Genomic DNA, 2,157 nt, shown 5'->3' with positions numbered 1-2,157 from the left:
ATCCCATAGGACGACGGTAACGTACCCCCTTGCTAGTTGCTCTTATCATTAATCGTTTTTCGATGTCTTATCGCCGCCTCCCAAGCCCATTAATTAAACCTGTGAGCTCCACGATCCAACGGAGAATTGAACGAGGAAAATAAAATCAGGGGGAAAAAATATTAAAAATTGAAAATTGAATACAAAAATTATAAATAAAAAAAGACAAATCACAAACCCATCCTGGGCGATTCCGTCTCCTCTGTTGCTGGGCTGCTCGCCTTGCTTTGTATCCGCCAATCACCGCCCGCTAACCCTGGCCCATACAACTTTACTAGCTTTCGTCCATCCTCTGACACAAAAAGAGAAGCTCACCAGACTGTCACAGACATCTCCAGGTACCCGGCGAATCTTTCCTCGTCCTCTTCCATCCTCCCTCAGACATCCCCCTTGGTCCCTTGCTGCCGCCATTTCCTCTACGTCTTCTCCTCGCTCTTCCTCTTCTTCTTGGACCTTTTTACCCGGAGCTGGCCATCGATCGTCACCACTCCGCTCCGCTTTAGCTAACTTAAGCTACCTGCAGTGATTTGCCTTACTGTCTAGGATCCTGTGACCTCACCTTGATTCCATCAGACAGTCCAGTCTATCAGTCCCGATTATCAACGACCATCCCCTGGTCTATTCTCTCCTTGTCCCTTTATCTAGTGCTCAGTGCTGCGCTTTCCACCTTGTTCAACAGAGTTGACCTGTTGGTCGGCCTCGAATTAGTTTGCCATCAACGATCTCGACTCTAACTTAGACATAGACCGCTGATCCGTCTCGCATTCGCCTGTTGAATACCTTCTCCTTCCCTTCGCCTCCCACGCCCCCCTTCTTCGATTATCTGACTTTTCGAGCCGCTCCTGATGGGACCTCGGTCTAAGCAAACGATTTTTATACCGCTGTCGAGGGTGTGATCGATTCTGGGGATTCATGATCCTTGTTTGTTTGCGTACGTGCGTGCGTTCCCGTGTGCCTGTGTGCCTGTGTATTTGCACTGTCCGCCCATCATGAATTCTCCCAAGGATGCCACTCCGCCAACTAGGCCGCCACACTCCAGACGACGCAAAGAAATGGATATCGTCCCCATACAGGTCGGGAGCTATACCCGTCTAGAGGAGATTGGCCGTGGCAGCTTCGCCACGGTTTATCAGGGTGTTCATAATGTTGGTGTTTCCCCTTGCCGTTTACGTACCCCGGAGCCTGATATATATATATCGTCGTATATATTTTATTTTTCGTCTGAAGTTTATGTGCTGACATATGAATAGCGGAATCAAACCCTCGTTGCGATAAAGTCTGTGAACATGGCAAGGCTAAACAAGAAACTGAAGGATAATTTGAAATTAGAGATCAACATCCTCAAGGCTGTCCATCATCCTCATATCGTGATGCTTCTAGATTGCCAAGAGACCGCCAACGAGATCCATCTTGTCATGGAATATTGTGTCCTTGGTGACCTCTCGATCTTCATCAAGAAGCGCGATTCCTTAGTAAGGCACCAGCTGACTCGTGATCTGATACTAAGATATCCAAACCCTCAAAGTGGCGGTCTAAATGAAGTTATTGTGCGCCATTTTCTGAAACAGCTTGCGAGTGCCCTCCATTTCCTCAGGTCTAGAGATTTGGTCCATCGCGACGTTAAACCTCAAAATCTTTTGCTTAATCCCTCTCCCCGGTCCATCGCCAGGGGAGAATACCGGATTCCTCCTTACAAGGGAAATGAAGATCTATTCACACCACTTGCAGGCCTGGATTCCATGCCCTTGCTCAAACTGGCGGATTTCGGATTTGCTCGCTCACTCCCTTCAACTTCTCTTGCCGATACTCTCTGCGGTTCACCTCTCTATATGGCTCCTGAAATCCTACGGTATGAGAAATACGATGCTAAAGCTGATTTATGGTCTGTGGGCACTGTTTTGTATGAAATGGTAGTCGGGAAGCCGTATTTCAGAGCCACGAACCACGTGGAATTGCTCAAAAGATCGAGAAAACCAATGATGGAATCAAATTTCCAGAACAATGCGAGGCGTCAGAAGCTATGAAGAAGACGATACGACACTTGCTCAAACGAAACCCGGTGGAAAGGATGGGCTTTAATGATTTTTTTGAGTCGCAAGTCATTAAAGGTGATATCCC

The 2,157-nt window shown here is 47.6% G+C and overlaps 1 protein-coding gene across 1 annotated transcript in view; it reads left to right on the top strand.

The window, feature by feature from the left end:
• Positions 1-1,028: 1,028 nt before the first annotated feature.
• The window catches only part of HCAG_07089 (conserved hypothetical protein), a gene marked incomplete at both ends in the record, with an annotated part of 3,572 nt that continues 2,443 nt past the window's right edge, over positions 1,029-2,157 (top strand). Inside the window, 3 exons of the mRNA XM_001537617.1 lie at positions 1,029-1,184; positions 1,290-1,511; positions 1,608-1,888. Coding sequence (XP_001537667.1) covers positions 1,029-1,184; positions 1,290-1,511; positions 1,608-1,888 — 659 coding nt within the window. The remainder of the gene's footprint in view (positions 1,185-1,289; positions 1,512-1,607; positions 1,889-2,157) is intronic.

Source organism: Histoplasma capsulatum, genomic scaffold (assembly GCF_000149585.1).
Source record: "Histoplasma capsulatum NAm1 scaffold_8 genomic scaffold, whole genome shotgun sequence".
Classification (NCBI taxonomy): domain Eukaryota; kingdom Fungi; phylum Ascomycota; class Eurotiomycetes; order Onygenales; family Ajellomycetaceae; genus Histoplasma; species Histoplasma mississippiense.
Note: the sequence above shows the minus strand (reverse complement) of the source record. Positions and strands in the feature narration are given on the sequence as shown.